The following is a 16,982-nucleotide window of genomic DNA, read 5'->3' as shown; positions in this document are numbered from 1 at the left end:
GCTCCCTTAGTCTCTCCTCATAATGCATACTCTCTAAATCAGGCAACATCCTGGTAAATCTCCTCTGCACCCTTTCCAACACTTCCACATCCTTCTTATAATGAGGCGACCAGAACTGGACACAGTACTCTAAGTGTGGCCTAACCAGAGTTTTATGCTGCATCATTACCTCACGGCTCTTAAACTCAATACTCGATCCCTCGACTTATGAAAGCTAACATCCCGTAAGTATTTTTAACTACCCTATCCACCTGTGAGGCAACTTTCAGGGATCTGTGGATATGGACCCCTAGATGCCTCTGCTCCTCCACCCTACTCAGAATCCTGCCATTAACTTTGTACTCTGGGTTGGAGTTTGTCCTTCCAAAGTGTACCACCTCACACTTCTCCGGATTGAACTCCATCTGCCACTTCTCAGCCCAGCTCTGCATCCTATCAATGTCCCTCTGCAATCTTCGACAATCCTCTGCACTATCCACAACACCACCAACCTTTGTGTCGTCTGCAAACTTGCCAACTCACCCTTCTACCCCCCCCCCATCTAAGTTATTAATAAAAATCACGAAGAGGTCCTAGAACCGATCCTTGTGGGACACCGCTAGTCACAGCCCTCCAATCTGAATCCACTCCCTCCACCACAACCCTCTGCTTTCTACAGGCAAGCCAATTCTGAATCTATATGGCCAAGCTTCCCTGGATCCCATGCCCTCTGACCTTCTGAAGAAGCCTATCATGTGGAAGCTTGTCAAATGCCTTACTACAATCCATGTAGACCACATCTACAGTGCTACCCTCATCAATCTGTCTGATCACCTCCTCAAAGAACACTACCAGGCTTGTGAGACATGATCTGCCCTTCACAAAGCCATGCTGGCTGTCCCTGATCAGACCATGATTCTCCAAATGCCCATAGATCCTATCTCTAAGAATCCTTTCCAACAGCTTGCCCACCACAGACGTAAGGTTCACTGGTCTATAATTCCCTGGACTATCCCTACTTCCTTTTTTGAATAAGAGGACAACATTTGCCACCGTTTAATCCTCTGGTACTATTCCTGTGGACAGCGAGGATTCAAAGATCCTAGCCAAAGGCTCAGCAATCTCCTCCCTCACCTCGCAGAGCAGCCTGGAGAACATTCCGTCAGACCCCTAAGAACCTTATAATTTCCAATAAGGTTTTCTATAAATTCCAGTTAGTTCAGACCCAAGTCATTCAACCTTTCCTGGCATTAACCTAGTGAACAGGTCTGAACTGCCTTGAAAGATAAAAATAAGGGGACCAAAACTGTACACAGTGGTCTAAATGTGGTCTCACTAATGCTTTGCACAGTTGTAGTAAGTTCCCTACTTTTGTCCTAAGTGGCCTAACCTTTATTTCATAACCATGGCCCCCAGTTTTAGACCCATTAGCCAGGATTAGGCACCCTTCCTGTATCTACCCTATTAAACCTCCAATCCCTGAAGGTGGCAGCACAGGTAAATAAGGTGGTGATGAAGGCATACGGGACGCTAGCCTTCATTAGCCAGGGCTTGGAATATAAGAGCACGGAGGTCACGTTAAAACTATGTAAAATTTTGATTAGGCCACAGTTGGAGTATTAGATGCACTTCTGGTTCCCACACTACAGAAAGGATGCGAATGCACTGGAGAGGGTTCAGAGGAGACTCACCAGGATTTTGCCTGGAATGAAATGTTTCAGTTATGAGGAGGGACTGGATGGGCTCCTTCCCTTGGGGCTGAGGAGATTGGGGTGGTGGGGAGGTGGGGGGGGGTGGGGTTGGTGCATAGCTAGGGTGGATATTGAGAAATTTTACTCCATATCAGAGACATCCAAAACCAGAAGAAGTTTAAAGGTGAGGAATAAGTTAGAGGAGATATGAGGATTTTTTCCAAAAAAACCAAAATTGAAGTATTTACAGTTGGTGTGAAAAAAGCAAAGCTAGGAAAAAATCAGCCATGAACTTGGCTATGGCAAAGCAGCTATGAGGAACCAAAGGGCCTACTCCTGCTTCTACTTTTCAATGATTTGAATTTTTTGATTTAAGCTTACAAAAGACCTATGAAAGACCACTTGGAAAATATTCTGTGCTTGCAACATATGGCAACCATGTAGAACCTGCACTGTAATTTGTTTTCCTTTAAGAATGCCTCTTGCTCCTATGGATGCCTTCCTAATCCCAATTGTCTGTGGAATGTATTGATCAGTGGTGTGGTGGTGACTTTGGAGACAGCAGTAAATTTTAATAAAATAATTAGGTTTTGAACATACATATTGTTATTTGACAGGCGCAGTAACGAAGCGGTTAGCGTAACACTATTACAGTGTCAGCAACCCAGGTTCAATTCCGGCCGCTGTCTGTAAGGAGTTTGTACGTCCTCCCTGTGTCTGCGTGGGTTTCCTCCAGGTGCTCCGGTTTCCTCCCACATTCCAAAGACGTATGGGTTAGGAAGTTGTAGGCCTGCTATGTTGGCACCAGAAGCGTGGTGACACTTGTGGGCTGCCCCCAGAACATTCCACGCAAAGATGCATTTCACTGTGTGTTTTGATGTACGTGTGACTAATAAAGATATCTTATCTTAAGAATTCTGTACGTTGCAATGAGGTCATCACTCATCCTTTTAAACCCTAGAGAACAGCAGCCAGCTTACTCAATCTTTCATCATATGATAGACCAATCATCCCAGGAACTAGCCTGGTGAATCATTGCTACACTCACTTTATAGTAAGTGTATCCTTACTTAGTGCATTGAAAATTGTCTCTTGAAGGCCCTATAAAATGATAGTAAGGCGTCTTTCAAATCCTCGAGCAGTAAAAGCCAATGTACCATTTACTATCCTAATTGCTTGCTGCACCTGCACATTATCTGTCAGCAACATATGTACAAGGACATTCATGTCAACATGAAAAAGGAAGGTGTTACAAAACAAGGCTGAAAGTTTGGTAGTTTTTGCAGAGCCGCACAGGGCATTCCATCCATTAACACCTTTGATCAGGCTAAAAACACATGGAATTAGGGAGTGTTGACACCTAAAATCATTGTGCACAGCCAAATGGAATCATCCTGAATATAGTTAATTGTCACAAAACAAATATTTTGATGAATCTTAATTCTGAAAAATATGTAATATATATTGTGATTCCCTTTTTCAGATCACATTCCAATTTATGTGCAGATTTCGCAAAAATACAATCACAATACCACTGATAACGTTTACATAAAGGATTTAAATGTCATCTTTGATGTTAAAATCAATGATCCCAGCAATTATTTGAAAAATGCTGCCATATCCTATAGTTGGAAGTTTGGCGATGGGTATGAATCTTTATCAAAAAGCTTAACAGTTATCCACAACTATACCAAGACAGGGCAGTTCAATCCCAAGCTGACTGTTAAAGCAATCATCCCTGTTTCTTGTGATTCTATACCAACTACACTGAGCCCTACAACTGAACCAACTGCCAAAACTGAATGGACGCCCACAACTGAACCAACAACTACAATTAAGCCACCCACTTCAACCAAACAAATCATTACAACTGAACCAACTGCTACAACTGAACCAACCACTACAACCAAACCAACCATCATGACTGAACCAACTACTACAACAAAACTGACTACCATGACCAAACTGTTCACTAGCCCTGAACCAACCACGACAATAAAATTGAACACAACAGCTGACCCACTTACAACACCTGAAATAATCACTGCAACTGAATCGAGCGTCACTGCCGAATGGAACTCTACTACTACTTTGAGCCTTGCTACCAGTCCAGACCCCACAAATGGTAAGTCGTGATTCTTTTTCTTTGAAGAATCAATATAGTGCAAAATTGTATTGTTTAGAAAAATTTTGGAATTCAGAATTCTTGTTTATTGGGTACCAATTAAAGGAAGTTGCATTGCTGCAGAGGTTTCTCTGCTGGTACACTGTAATTTTGAAAGAAGACACTGAGAAAGCTACGTAAATGAAATTTATGTGATTTTTTTTCAGCATTTCAACATGTTTATTATCAAAGTTATAGTAGATAAAGAGGAAATTTACCACAAGGTTTGAAAGTTCCAAATGTTCTCAACTATTTATGATATCTTAAAATAATAATTTTTATTCCCAGTAGTATTGCCCATGGTGAGTCAGAGCCATGTCTGGTCTTCCTGGGCCAGAGAAGGCATAACTGGGCTCAACAAATAGATTTAATTTTGTCCTCATTTTAAAGTTATGCATTCTGCCTTTTTAACATTTCTGTTACTGATCCTTTATTTCTGTAATAGAAACGACCTGTGTAGACTTAAAACTTGTGGACCTACTATGGCTCCACACTGGAAGTGTAGTGGGACAATCTTACTTTAGCATTCCCATTAGAAATGTAGACTGAAATTTATAAATGCAAGTTAGTATGAAGCTCAGACGCAAGACTTTATTATAATGCTAATCACCCTACCACATTGTTACATATGGGAGTTATAATTATGTGTAGAATTAAATGGGGATAATTAAGAGGAAGAAGTGAGAAGTCAGAATGACCGATGAAAGATGACAAAGATGAGAAGGGAAGAAAGTGAACAGGACAGAAGCAATGAGGATGATGGTGGAAGGAGAGGGATGTGGTGAGAATGTGCTGGGATGGAGCAGAGGGGAGGAGAAGGATGTGGTGAGGACAAGGAATGAGAGTCAGGAGTGAGGAGGAAACAAAGCAAGGGAGTGGTAAACAGGAATGGGATAAAATTAAAGGTGGAAGTGGGAAGGTGGTTAGGATGAGGAGAGAGGTGAAAGGAGGAGATGGAAAGTGAAGGATTAGGGAAAGACAGGAGGTGCAAGACAGAGGACAGGAGGAGGAAGGGGAAAATGATTGGTTGTTTGCTGGGGTTGAAAGTGGAAGAGATGAGACATGGGTAATATTATTCATTTTCAACCTTTACAAAGGACAGAAAAGAAAAATGAAGACTGCATATCCAATACCAACTTTCCTTCAAATAAAATTATAATATTCTGTAAATGTGCAGCAGGTTCATTAATATTTGCAGAAATAATCTGCTGTCATCACATGTAAGACCCTTTGCTAGAATTGGATAAAGGACAAACATCTTTTGTCTAATTCAATGCAAACCACATTTCCATATTTTAAAATTGAACTAAATCTCCATACGTGCAAAAAGTAGACTATGCAAACAAAACTGGGTGTCCCAGCAGTGAGATCCCTATCCATCTGAAGTGACATTTGCCTCATGTATACAAAACTACATTGCTTTTCATTTTGCCCTCATGCCCTCTTCTATTTATCTCTGGCTCCAAAACCCAAAAACATGCAACATTTAGTTTTTTTTGTCCTAAATAACTGGGTTAGGAAAGGCTGCTGATTAACTGAGGGCTTTTCAGTAATCAGGTTACACCTTCCTTTGGACCCAAGAACTTTAAAGAATTGAGAAGTGCACACTGGTACACACCCATGAAGAATAGACTTAGGAGGAGTATTGGGGATGAAATTAAAGAAACTCCAGGGCTACACTTGATCTACAGATGTATTCTGGGTAGAATGAATGACAAACAGATGTTTGAAAAACCAAAGAAATGAAAAACCGTGGCTAAAGGAAGGGAATTAAAAGAAAACATGAGTATCAAAATAGAGCTTTTTGTGATTTTTATTAATGACTTGGATAAGGGAGTAGATGGGTGGGTTGCCAAGTTTGCAGATGACACAAAGGTTGGTGGTGTTGTGGATAGTGTAGAGGATTGTCGAAGATTGCAGAGGGACATTGATAGGATGCAGAGCTGCGCTGAGAAGTGGCAGATGGAGTTCAATCCGGAGAAGTATGAGGTGGTACACTTTGGAAGGACAAACTCCAAGGCAGAGTACAAAGTTAATGGCAGGATTCTGAGTAGTGTGGAGGAGCAGAGGGATCTGGGGGTCCATATCCACAGATCCCTAAAAGTTGCCTCTCAGTTGGATGGGGTAGTTAAGAAAGCTTATGGGGTATTAGCTTTCATAAGTCGAGGGATTGAGTTTAAGAGCCGCGAGGTAATGATGCAGCTCTATAAAACTCTGGTTAGACCACACTTAGAGTACTGTGGCCAGTTCTGGTCACCTCATTATAGGAAGGATGTGGAAGCATTGGAAAGGGTGCAGAGGAGATTTACCAGGATGCTGCCTGGTTGAGAGAGAATGCATTATGAGGAGAGACTAAGGGAGCTAGGGCTTTACTCATTGGAGAGAAGGAGGATGAGAGGAGACATGATAGAGGTATACAAAATATTAAGAGGAATAGATAGAGTGGACAGCCAGCGCCTCTTTCCCAGGGCACCAGTGCTCAATAGAAGAGGGCATGGCTTTAAAGTAATGGGTGGGAAGTTCAAGGGAGATATCAGAGGAAGGTTTTTTACCCAGAGAGTGGTTGGGGCATGGAATGCGCTGCCTGGGGTGGTGATGGAGGCAGGTACATGGGTCAAATTCAAGAGATTAATAGATAAGCATGTGGAGGAATTTAAAATAGAGGGCTATGTGGGAGGAAGGGTTAGATAGTCTTAGGCAAGGTTTAGAAACATAGAAAACCTACAGCACAATACAAGCCCTTCGGCCCACAAAGTTGTGCCGAACATGTCCCTACCTTAGAAAATACTAGGCTTACCCATAGCCCTCTATTTCTAAGCTCCATGTACCTATCCAAAAGTCTCTTAAACGACCCTATCGTATCCGCCTCCACCACTGTTGCCGGCAGCCCATTCCACACACTCACCACTCTGAGTAAAAAACTTACCCCTGACGTCTTCTCCGTACCTACACCCCAGCACCTTAAACCTATGTCCTCTTGTGGCCATCATTTCAGCCCTGGGAAAAAGCCTCTGACTATCCACAAAATCAATGCCTCTCAACATCTTATATACCTCTATCAGGTCCCCCCTCATCCTCCTTTGCTCCAAGGAGAAAAGGCATGCTCCCCAGTCCGGGCAATATCCTTGTAAATCTCTTCTGCACCCTTTCTATGGCTTCCACATCCTTCCTGTAGTGAAGCGACCAGAAATGAGCACAGTACTCCAAATGGGGTCTGACCAGGGTCCTATATAGCTGCAACATTACCTCTTGCCTCCTAAATTCAATTCCATGATTGATGAAGGATGATACACCATATGCCTTCTTAACCACAGAGTCAACCTGTGCAGCTGCTTTGAGCGTCCTATGGACTTGGACCCCAAGATCCCTCTGATTCTCCAAGCTGCCAAGAGTCTTACCATTAATTCTGCTATCATATTTGACCTACCAAAATGAACCACTTCACACTTATCTGCATTGCCATTGTCCATCTGCCACTTCTCAGCCCAGTTTTGCATCCTATCTATGTCCCGCTGTAACCTCTGACAGCCCTCCACACTATCCACAACATCTCCAATCTTTGTGTCATCAGCAAACTTACTAACCCATCCCTCCACTTCCTCATCCAGGTCATTTATAAAAATCACAAAGAGTAAGATGTTACCAACCACTGAAGTAAGACTCACTGGTCTCTTACTTCCTGGGCTATCTCTATTCCCTTTCTTGAATAAAGGAACAACATCCACAACCCTCCAATCCTCCGGAAGCTCTCCCGTTCCCATTGATGATGCAAACAGAACCTATCCCTGAGGCACACCACTGGTCACCAACCTCCTTGCAGAATATGACCCGTCAACAACCACTCTTTGCCTTCTGTGGGCAAGCCAGTTCTGGATCCACACTGCAATGTCCCCTTGGATCCCATGCCTCCTTACTTTCTCAATAAGCCTTGCATGGGGTACCTTATCAAATGCCTTGCTGAAATCCATAGACACTACATTTACCGCTCTTCCTTTATCAATGTGTTTAGTCACATCCTCAAAAAATTCAATCAGGCTCGCAAGGCAGGACCTGCCCTTGACAAAGCCATGCTGACTATTTCTAATCATATTATACGTCTCCAAATATTCATAAATCCTGCCTCTCAGGATCTTCTCCATCAACTTACCAACCACTGAAGTAAGACTCACTGGTCTATAATTTCCTGGGCTATCTCTACTTCCTTTCTTGAATAAAGGAACAACATCCGCAACCCTCCAATCCTCTCCCGTCCCCATTGATGATGCAAAGATCATCGCCAGAGGCTCAGCAATCTCCTCCCTTGCCTCCCATAGTAGCCTGGGGTACGTCTCATCCGGTCCTAGTGACTTATCCAACTTGATGCTTTCCAAAAGCTCCAGCACATCCTCTTTCTTAATATCTACATGCTCAAGCTTTTCAGTCTGCTGCAAGTCATCACTACAATCACCAAGATCCTTTTCCATAGTGAATACTGAAGTAAAGTATTCATTAAGTACCTCTGCCATTTCATCTGGATCCACACACACTTTCCCACTGTTACACTTGATAGGTCCTATTCTTTTACGTCTTATCCTCTTACTCTTCACATACTTGTAGAATGCCTTGGGGTTTTCATTAATCCTGCCCACCAAGGCCTTCTCATGGCCGCTTCTGGCTCTCCTAATTTCCTTCTTAAGCTCCTTCTGGTTAGCCTTATAATCTTACAGATCTCTAACATTACCTAGCGCTCTGAACCTTTTGTAAGCTTTTCTTTTCTTCTTGACTAGATTTATTACAGCCTTTGTACACCACGGTTCCTGTATACTATCATGACTTCCCTGTCTCATTGGAACGTACCTATGCAGAACTCCACGCAAATATCCCCTGAACATTTGCCACATATCTTCCATACTTTTCCCTGAGAACATCTGTTCCCAGTTTAAGCTTCCAATTACCTGCCTGAGAGCCTCATAATTCCCCTTAGTCCAATTAAACGCTTTTCTAACTTGTCGGTTCCTCTCTCTTTCCAATGCTATTGTAAAGGAGATAGAATTATGATCACTATCTCCAAAATGCTCTCCCACTGAGAGATCTGACACCTGACCAGGTTCATTTCCCAATACCAAGTCAAGTACAGTCTCTCCTCTTGTAGGCTTATCTACATATTGTGTCAAGAAACCTTCCTGAACACACCTAACAAACTCTACCTCATTTAAACCCCTTGCTCTAGGGAGATACTAATCGATATTTGGCAAATTAAAATCTCCCATCACGACAACTCTGTTATTATCACAACTTTCCGGGATCTGTTTCCCTATCTGCTCCTCGATATCCCTGTTATTATTGGACAGCCTATAAAAAACACCCAGTAAAGTTATTGACCCCTTCCTGTTCCTAACCTCCACCCACAGAGACTCCGTAGACAATCCCTCCATGATGTCCACCTTTTCTGCAGCCGTGACACTATCTCTGATCAACAGTGCCACGCCCCCACCTTTTTTGCCTCCTTCCCTGTCCTTTCTGAAACATCTAAAACCTGGCACTTGAAGTAACCATTCCTGTCCCTGAGCCATCCAAGTCTCTGTAATGGTCACCACATCATAGCCTCAAGTACTGATCCACGCTCTGAGCTCATCCACTTTGTTCACAATACTTGCGTTAAAATAGACACACCTCAAACCGTCGGTCTGAGTGTGTCCCTTCTCTTTCACCTACCTAACCTCCCTCTCGCACTGTCTACAAGCTTTCTCTATTTGAGAGCCAACCGCCTCTTCCCCAGTCTCTTCAATTCGGTTCCCATCCCCAACAGTTTTAGTTTAAATTCTCCCCAGTAGCCTTAGCAAATCTCCCCGCCAGGATATTGGTCCCCCTGGGATTCAAGTGCAACCCGTCCTTTTTGTACAGGTCACACCTGTTCCAAAAGAGGTCCCAATGATCCAGAAATCTGAATCCCTGCCCCCTGCTCTGATCCCTCAGCCACGCATTTATCCTCCACCTCATTCTATTCCTATACTCACTGTCATGTGGCACAGGCAGTAATCCCGAGATTACAACCTTTGCGGTCCTGTTCTTCAACCTTCTGCCCAGCTCCCTCAACTCACTTTTCAGGACCTCATCCCTCTTTCTACCTATGTCATTGGTACCAACATGTACCACGACTTCTGGCTGCTTTCCCTCCCGCTCAAGAATGTGTGGACCAGATCAGAGACGTCCTGGACCCTGGCACCTGGGAGACAACATACCATTCGGGATTCTAGCTCATGTCCACAGAACCTCCTGTCTGTTCCCCTGACTATCGAGTCTCCTTTCTCTATTGCCCTCTTCTTCTCCTCCCTTCCGTTCTGAGCAGTAGAGCCAGTCCCAGTGCCAGAGACCTGGCTATTGTAGCTTGATCCCTGTAGGTCATCCCCCTCAACAGCATCCAAAGTAGAATACCTGTTTTTGAGGGGAACAGCCTCCGGAGTCCTCTGCTCTGTCTACCTGTTCCCTTCCTCTTTCTCTCCCCTGACAGTCACACATCTATCTGCCTCCTGGACCCTAGAAGAACCTGCTCTAAGGGGGGGTGACTGCCTCCTGATACACAGCATCTACATAACTCTCTCCCTCCCTGATGCTTCGCAGTGTTTGAAGCTGTGACTCCAGCTCATCAATTCTGAGCCGAAGTTCCTCCAGCCTCATGCACTTACTGCAGATGTGGTCACTGTGCTCCACAGCAGGGTCCACTAGCTCCCACATCATGCAGCTGCAGCACATCGCCTTGCTCTCCATCTGAACTATTTTTTTTCTTACCTAGCTGTAGTCTACTTAAAAGTTATAATAATAACAGTAACAGTAAACCTTACCTTTACTTACCAGCTGCTCACCAGTGTTGTTGCAGATGGTCTCCGCCTCTTGATGCCAAAGCATGTTTTGCCAAAGCCACTTGGTCTCACTCTATCCACTCTGAAAATGACTGCTCCAAAATGCCCGCTCCACTAGACTTGACCTCCTTTTTATTGGCCCTTCTAAATTCTGCAAGACCAAAAAAGCCCGCAAAATCACACGAAACACACGAGCTTTTTAAATAATCTGTCCATACCTGTTAGGGACCCGCTGTTCCAATGCCTCTGGGGCCGATCCTGTAAGAGAAAAGCCTGCGAAAACACACAGTTTTTTAAATATTCTGTCCGTACCTGTTAGGGACCCGCTGCTCCAACGTCTACCAGGTCAGCACAACATTGTGGGCTGAAGGGCCTGTATTGTGCTGTACTGTTCTACGTTCTATATGTTCTACAGATGTACAAGACGGTGAACCGGGTTGAAAAGGATGCACAAATAACTCCTCCAATATGGCATTGAGATCCTGTAAATATGTCACAGGGCACCTTTCTGTAAGACTCAGTGAGTGTTCTGCATGATGCAGGTTGGTATTTTAACTCTGGAATATAAGACTTTGATAAAAGCAGAATGGGAACACGCAGAAAGTTGACCACTTATATTTTAAACTTACCAGTTTCCCAATTTTCTACAGACAGAGGGAATTAAAATCCCACTCATAATCTTTATGCAGCCAAGATCAACAATGATTTTAAAAAGATACTTGCCTTCCAATGCTGCATTTACAATCATTATTTCCTTGCCAGGTTCCTCAACAACCAATGGTACAAACAGTCCGCTGCAGCTGGTGAAAAGAGAGGCTTCTTCTATCAGCTGCAACCTCTACAGATATGGCTACTTTGAAACAAACATCACAGTTGTGGGTAAATAACATGTCCAAATACAATATGCAAAGAACTATATGAGAAATTGGTTGAGTTTCCTGATATGTGCTGCTGTGGGTGAACAATGCTGATCCCAAGCCTGGATGATGAAAGAGTGTTGGCACCAGGAAGGAGATTCAGCTGGAAGAAACCTCTGGCAAATGATCAAGATGCAGATCCAAGAATAAATCTAGCTAGGGCAAAAAATGTGTATGACCAAGACCAGTGGACAGCCAGTGTATGACCATTGCCAGTGGATGGCAGTGTATAGAACATAGAACATAGATCACTACAGCACAGTACAGGCTCATCAGCCCACAATGTTGTGCTGACATTTTATCCTGCTCTAAGATCTATCTAACCCTTCCCTCCCACATAGCTCCCTATTTCTCCATCATTCATGTGTCTATCTAAGAGTCTCTTAAATGTCCCCAATGTATCTGCCCCCACAACCTCTGCCGGCAGTGCGTTCCATGCACCCACCACTCTCTGTGTAAAAAACTTAACCCTGACATCCCCCTTATACCTTCCTCCAATCACCTTAAAATTATGTCCTCTTGTGTTAGCAATTGTCGCCCTGGGAAAAAGTCTCTGACTGTCCGCTCGATCTATGCTTCATATCACCTTGTACACCTCTATCAAGTCACCTCTCATCCTCCTCCTCTCCAAAGAGAAAAGCCCTAACTCACTCAACTTATCCTCATAAGACATGCTCTCCAATCCAGGCAACATCCTGGTAAATCTCCTCTGCACCATCTCTAAAGCTTCCACATCTTTCCTATAATGAGGCGACCAGAACTGAACACAATACTCCAAGTGTGGTCTAACCAGAGTTCTATAGAGCTTCAACATCACCTCGCGGCTCTTGAACTCAATACCCTGACTAATGAAGGCCAACACTCTATACGCCTTCTTTACAACCCTAATGACCTGTGCGCAACCTTGAGGGATCTATGGACGTGGACCCCAAGATCCCTCTGTTCCTCCACACTGCTAACAGTCCTGCCATTAACCTTGTATTCTGCCTTCAAATTCGATCTCCTGAAGTGTATCACTTCACACTTTTCTGGGTTGGACTCCATCTGCCACTTCTCAGCCCAGCTCTGCACTCTATCAATATCCTATTGTAATCTACAGCAACCTTCTACACCATCTACTACCACCACCAACCTTCGTGTCAACAGCAAACTTACTAATCCACCCTTACACATCTTCATCCAAGTCATTTATAAAAATCACAAAGAGCAGGGGTCCCAGAACAGATCCCTGCGGAACACCACTGGTCACCGACCTCCAGGCAGAATACGCTCCATCTACCACCACCCTCTGTCTTCTATGGGCGAGCCAATTCTGAATCCACACAGCCAAGTTTCCCTGGATCCCATGCCTCCTGACTTTCTGAATGAGTCTTCCATGAGGAACCTTATCAGACGCCTCACTAAAATCCATGTACACCACATCCACTGTTCTACCTTCATCAATGTGCTTTGTCACATCCTCAAAGAATTCAATCAGGCTCGTGAGGCACAACCTGCCCCTCACAAAGCCATGCTGACTGTCCCTAATCAGCCTATGCTTCTCTAAATTCCCATAAATCCTGTCTCTAAGAATCTTCACCAGTAATTTGCCCACCACTGAAGTAAGACTCACTGGTCTGTAATTCCCAGGGTTATCCCTACTCCCTTTCTTAAACAAGGGAACAACATTTGCCACCCTCCAATCATCTGGCACTACTCCTGTGGCCAGTGAGGACGCAAAGATCATCGCCAAAGGCGAAGCAATCTCTTCCCTCACTTCCTGTAGAAACCTTGGATATATCCCGTCCGGCCCTGGTGACTTATCTATCCTAATGTTTTTCAAAAGTTCCAGCACATCCTCCTTCCTCACGTAGACATGCCCTAGCATATTATTCTGTCGTACGCCATCCTCACAAACGTCAAGGTCTCTCTCTTTGGTGAATACCAAAGCAAAGTATTCATTAAGGACCTCCCCTACCTCTTCCGACTCCAGGCACGTTTCCTCTTTTATCCCTGATCGGTCCTACCCTCACTCTCGTCATCCTCTTATTCTTCACATGCGTGTAGAACGCCTTGGGGTTTTCCTTGATCCTACTTGTGAAGGACTTCTCATGCCCCTTTCTAGCTCTCTTAAATCCATTCGTAAGCTCCCTCCTGGCTACCTTGTAACTCTCCAGAGCCCTGTCTGATCCATGCTTTCTAAACCTCAGGTAAGCTTCTTTCTTCCTCTTGACAAAATATTCTACATCTCGTGTCAACCACGGTTCCTTCACTCTACCATCCTTACCCTGCCTCAGTGGGACAAACCTATCCAGGGCCCCATTCAAGTATTCCTGAAACAACCTCCACATTTCCACTGTGCACTTCCCCAAGAACATCTGTTCCCAATTTACGCTCCCAAGTTCCTGCCCAATAGTATCATAATTCCCCCTCCCCCAGTTAAATACTTTCCCATATCGTCTGCTCTATCCCTCTCCAAGGCTGTGGTAAAGGTCAATGAGTTATGGTCACTGTCTCCAAAATGCTCTCCCACTGAGAGTTCTGAAACCTGATCAGGCTCATTGTCTAGTATGGCCTCTCCTCTAGTCGGCCTGTCCACATACTGTGTCAGGAATCCTTCCTGTACACACCAAACAAACTCCATCCCAACTATCCCCTTTACACTAAGGAGTGCCAATCAATATTAGGGAAGTTGAAATCACCTTTGACACAACCCTGTTATTTTTGCACCTCTCCAAAATCTGCCTCCTGATCTCCTCCTCAGTGTCCCTGCTGCTATTGGGGTTCTGTAGAATACTTCCAATAGAGTGATCGCTCCCTTCCTGTTTCTGACTTCCACCCACACTGACTCAGTAGACGATCCCTCCAGGACATCCTCCCTTTCTACAGCTGTGACACTGTCCCTGATCAGCAAAGCTACTCCCCCACGTCTTTTACCTCCACCTTGTCCATTTTGAAATATCTAAACCCTGGAATATCCATCAGCCATTCCTGCCCTTGCGACAGCCAAGTTTCTGTAATGGCCACCACGTCATAGTTCCATGTACTTACCCACGCTCTAAGTTCATCAGCCTTGTTCCTGATACTTCTCGCATTAAAGTAGACACATTTTAGCCCATCCAACTGACTGCAATTTTGCCCTTTCAGCTGCCTATCCTTCCTCACTGTCTTTCTACACGCTGCATCTACTTGTACACTAAATGAACCAACCTCTGACTTATCACTCTGGTTCCCATCCCCCTGCCAAACTAGTTTAAACCCTCCCCAACAGTTCTAGCAAACCTGCCCACAAGAATATTGGTCCCCTTCCAGTTCAGGTGTAACTTGTCCCTTTCGTTTTGGTCATACCTTCCCCAGAAGAGATCCCAATGATCAACAAATCTGAAACCCTGCCCCCTGCACCAATTTCTCAGCCACGCATTCATCTGCCATATCATCCTCTTTTTACCCTCACTGGCATGTGGCACAGGCAACAATCCAGAGTTTACTACCCTTGAGGTCCTGCTTTTCAGTTTCCTACCTAACTCCCTATATTCCCTCTTCAGGACCTCATCTCTTTTCCTATCTATGTCATTGGTAGATTCAAGATTCAAGATTTGCTTTATTGTCATTTCCCTGAGTATTTACGTACACAAAAAAACGAAATACTTTCTCTCACCAGCTCATATCAGTGCAACAAGAAGAACAGTGATAAATATCTAAAATAGTCTATAAAAACATCTCTAAAACAAAACTAAAAACATATCAACACCGCATATTCATATCTGTTATAGTGCGTTTATGTATTAATAAGTGCTTATTCAGCTTGAGATGAAGTTCAACGTATCAGGTCACTAACTATCAAACTGTGTCTGTATTGATGTGAGTACGTACGTGTGTGTGGAGGGAGAGCTTGTCGGTGGAAGGGGAAGGGGACACAGTCCATTTATGATCCTGACTGCTTGTGGGAAAAAGCTGTTCAGCATCCTACTAGATCTAGAGCAGATGCTCCTATATCATTTCCCCAATGGCAGGAGGGAAAACAGGTTGTGGGAAGGGTGATGAAAGTCCGTAATGATGGCCGTAGCTCTGCGAACGCAGCGTTGCTGATAGATCTCCATCAAAAAGGGGAGAGGGGCACCAATGATCCTGCCAGCTGTCTTCACCATCCTATTGAGCCGCTGTTGTCCGTAGGCCTTGCAGCTACCAGACCAGGAGGTGAGGCATAGGTCAGGATGCTTTCAGTGGTGCCCCTGTAAAAAGTGATGAAGTATGGAATAGGGAGGCCTGCCTTTCTGAGTCTCCGGAGGGGGTAAAGCTGCTGCTGGGCTTTTTTAACGATGGCTGCAGTGTTAATAATGGAGGTCAGATCATCCACTAAGTGAACCCCCAGGAACTTAATGTTGCTGACCCTCTCCACAAGCAGCACCATCAATAGTCAGCGGTGTATGATCATGCTTGCCAGACCTCCTAAAATCAATCACCATCTCCTTTGTTTTGTTCACATTGAGGGCGAGATTGTGGAATCTACACCACGCTGTTAGCTGCTCCACCTCCGTCCTATATGCAGACTCATCACTGTCACTGACGAGACCCACCACTGTTGTGTCATCAACGAACTTAATGATGTAGTTGGTGCTGAATCTAGCAATGCAATCGTGTGTGAGCAGGCTAAACAATAAAGGGCTCAGGACGCAGCCTTAAGGTGAGCCTGTGCTCACTGAGATGGTTCCTGATGTATGACTGCCAACTCTAACTATCTGCTGCCGCTGTGTCAGGAAATTGAGGACCCAATTACAAATGCCAGTGTCCACCTCTAACAGCCTCAGCTTTTCCACCAGCTGTTGTGGAATGATCGTGTTAAATGCTGAGTTGAAGTCGATGAAGAGGATCCTGGCGTGTGTACTCTTCCCCTCCAGATGTGACAGTGTGAGGTGGAGCAAAGTGGAGATTGCATCCTCTGTGGATCAATTGACTCTATATGCAAACTGTAGGGGATCTAAGTTTGCAGGAAAACAGGTCTTAATATGCTGCATGACCAATCGCTCAAAGCATTTCATTATTATTGGTGTCAGGGCCACAGGGCGGAGGTCATTCAGGCAGGTTGGGTTTGGGACAGGAATAATGAGGGCACTTTTGAGGCAGGTGGGCACCGCTACCTGGCTGAGCGAGATATTAAAGACATCCTTCAGCTGTTCTGCACAATCCTTTAAAACACGTCCAGGAATGTTGTCCGGCCCTGCAGCTTTCCGTGGATTGACACTGGCGAAGGCCTTTTTCACTCCAGCTGTAGACAGTGGAAGCATCTGTGCCTGAACGGTGTTATTTGCCTCAAAACCTGCATAAAAGACATTATGTTTATCTGGTAAAAAGGGATCATTTCCGCAGGGGAAGTGGGGGGGGGGGGGGGGGCTGCTTGTAGTCGGTGATTGTT

The 16,982-nt window shown here is 44.5% G+C and overlaps 1 protein-coding gene across 1 annotated transcript in view; it reads left to right on the top strand.

The window, feature by feature from the left end:
• The window catches only part of gpnmb (glycoprotein (transmembrane) nmb), a 52,741-nt gene that overhangs the window by 18,752 nt on the left and 17,007 nt on the right, over positions 1-16,982 (top strand). The window contains exons 7-8 of the mRNA XM_052015407.1: positions 3,154-3,795; positions 11,436-11,552. Of these exons, the coding sequence (XP_051871367.1) occupies positions 3,154-3,795; positions 11,436-11,552 (759 nt within the window). The remainder of the gene's footprint in view (positions 1-3,153; positions 3,796-11,435; positions 11,553-16,982) is intronic.

Source organism: Pristis pectinata, chromosome 5 (assembly GCF_009764475.1).
Source record: "Pristis pectinata isolate sPriPec2 chromosome 5, sPriPec2.1.pri, whole genome shotgun sequence".
Taxonomy (NCBI): Eukaryota; Metazoa; Chordata; class Chondrichthyes; order Rhinopristiformes; family Pristidae; genus Pristis; species Pristis pectinata.
Note: the sequence above shows the minus strand (reverse complement) of the source record. Positions and strands in the feature narration are given on the sequence as shown.